The sequence below is a fragment of the Nannobrachium achirus genome (assembly GCF_963921795.1).
Source record: "Nannobrachium achirus genome assembly, chromosome: 13".
In the NCBI taxonomy this organism is placed as follows: domain Eukaryota; kingdom Metazoa; phylum Chordata; class Actinopteri; order Myctophiformes; family Myctophidae; genus Nannobrachium; species Nannobrachium achirus.
Window position 1 is genome coordinate 4,633,245 of NC_137833.1, and position 2,445 is coordinate 4,635,689.

The 2,445-nt window shown below is 46.6% G+C and overlaps 1 protein-coding gene across 1 annotated transcript; it reads left to right on the forward strand.

Moving 5' to 3' along the window:
* Positions 1-1,129: 1,129 nt before the first annotated feature.
* Positions 1,130-2,176, forward strand: LOC308296748 (kelch domain-containing protein 3-like; the record flags this gene model as incomplete). The annotated part of the gene is made up of 1 exon (XM_080740075.1): positions 1,130-2,176. One exon carries the CDS (start codon positions 1,130-1,132, stop codon positions 2,174-2,176), a length of 1,047 nt encoding a protein of 348 aa, XP_080596201.1.
* Between the last annotated feature and the right edge of the window lie 269 nt (positions 2,177-2,445).

The following is a 2,445-nucleotide window of genomic DNA, read 5'->3' on the forward strand; positions in this document are numbered from 1 at the left end:
CACTCAAAAGTAAACAAACCAGCATACATTTAAGTGTATAGAGGGTATCTACACATTTCTAAAGTGCCAATTTAAGGACTTTTTAATACCTCTAAAATGACAAATTACACATTGGCCAAGTTGTCAAATATTAGAGGCAGAAATTGTGAAAATAGCGGTTATTTTCACAATAGAACCGTGTTATACAAAATGTAATGCCTCAACTCTTAGTGCTTGTCGTCAGGGTGGGGGGGGGGGGGGGTCCCCAGTTAAAATATGATTATTTTGGGGGTCACGGCCTGAAAACGTTGAGAACCACTGGCGTGCACATTTTAATCAAACCAACAAAACTAATTCAGATGTGAAAATGATGCCTGAAAGTGAAAATAAAATCCCTGGGGGAAATGACGTAGCCTACATACCTTACAAACAGGCGTACCTAGATTCCCCTGCAAGTGGTGGTATGTCATTATGTAATTATAAGTAAAATACCCGAAAGGGTGCTTAAGTGGTGGTACTGTATGTAATTATAAGTAATATACAGTAAGGATGCTCAAATGGTCAAAATGCAGCGGAACTGACTCTGCGTTGGTGAGTACCGAACCAATAAAAAATAACTGCGTCTCACAGCACACGGTTGGTTCGACAGACTCCAACTTTTGCACACGGATAGCTCAGATTTTATGATAATGGCCGGCCTGGACCGGCCGGAAGTTGTCCCGCTTTTCCCAATGGCCAGCACGTCCCTGGTATCTGCTCTGTGGACCTCGTCCAATCAGTTTGTGTAACATCATTGCGTATTCTGAGTAATGCCATCACACCACATCACAATGTCGTCATCACAACCGTGCCCTATTAAATTAATTGTCAGATAAACAGGATGTCAGTTAGCAACGTTTGACGAAACGTATTCTTTTCTGTCTGTAGCAGCTTCCGAAAATCTGTTGTCAACCTTCCTGAACACACACACACACACCGCTGTGCAACACGAGGGATTTCCAGAACCTGAGCCCAAGCTGTTGTTTGCATCAACAGTCCTCAGCTTCCTTTGATTGGCTAACCCAACTGCAGCAATTCATCAGTTTGTGGATTTCTGAACCAATAAGTGCAGTGTACCTGACACATCCAACCTGAACCTATAGTGTGAGAGATGCTGCGCTGGACGGTGCATCTGAATGGAGGACCAGAGACAAAGAACCATGCCTTTGTTGCAGTGAAGCACAAGGTGTATTCCTTTGGAGCGGAGTACCACAGGGATCAAGTTGATGTGCATGTCTTCAACACAGTGTCTTTATGCTGGAAGAGGTTGCAACCAGTGACAACTGGAGAAGAACGTCACCTTGAGGTTGCCTCCAGTCGCTATGGACACTCAGCTGTGCTGATAGAAGATTTAATCTACATCTGGGGAGGAGCAGATCCTTATCCTTGCTGCAACGTTCTTTATGCATTCGATGTCGACACCTCCAGATGGTTCAAGCCCAGGGTTTCTGGGACCATTCCAGAAGTGAGGTGCTACCACTCAGCCTGTGTCCTGGAGAGGGTCATGTATATACATGGAGGATGGAACCAGCAGAGTCGACGCACTAATGACATGTACAGGTTGGACACCAGCACAATGATCTGGTCTTTAATTAACACCAGAGGCACACCTCCACCTGCTTCAACAGCTCACTCTGCCACCATCATCGGGACAAAGATGTTTGTATTTGGGGGCCAGGGGGCCCAGTGGGATGACAACAACATAGTCCGTGTTTTTGACACAGAGACCAACTGCTGGCTGTCCAAAACACCTTCTGCACAGCTCCTTCCTGAAGAACGCAGTCATCATTCAGCTTTTGCCTACAATGGAGAACTGTACATATACGGTGGTGAGAACATATACGGTGGTGAAAAGGGGAATCACTTCAATGATTTGTGGAAATTCAATCCAGATACCTTTTCCTGGAAGAAGGTAGAATCTAAGGGGAAACAACCGTGTTCAAGGTTGTCTAGTAGGTGTTCTTGCATGGTGGGAGATCGCATCCACTTTGGATCTTTCAACCCACCCAATGAACTGTACATCCTAGATCAAAGTCCTAGCCTGAAGACGTTATGCAAGCTGGCAGTTATTCAGTACCGTCTGGAGCAGTCTGGACTCCCACACAACATCAGGTGGGAACTGGCAGGCATGACTGCCAACCCTACAGGTCAACGTTAGGTGGGGAAAGAGAATGAGAATTTCTGGATAATCTGCTGTTCGTGCTATGAGCTTGCTCTGTGAGCGGTGGACTGGAGCATTTCAACTGCCTGGGTTCGGATGGAGAGCCGGGTATTGGGTTTAGTTGGGTTCATGGGCGGGCACCCCTGTGGGGGCACAAGGATCCCCCTAGTGGTGAGCAAAACGGTGCATGGGCCTTTTCTGCAGGCCACACTTTGAAGATTTTACACTCGTAGCCTGGAAGGCCCGTTAGAGGCTTCCCCCTGTCA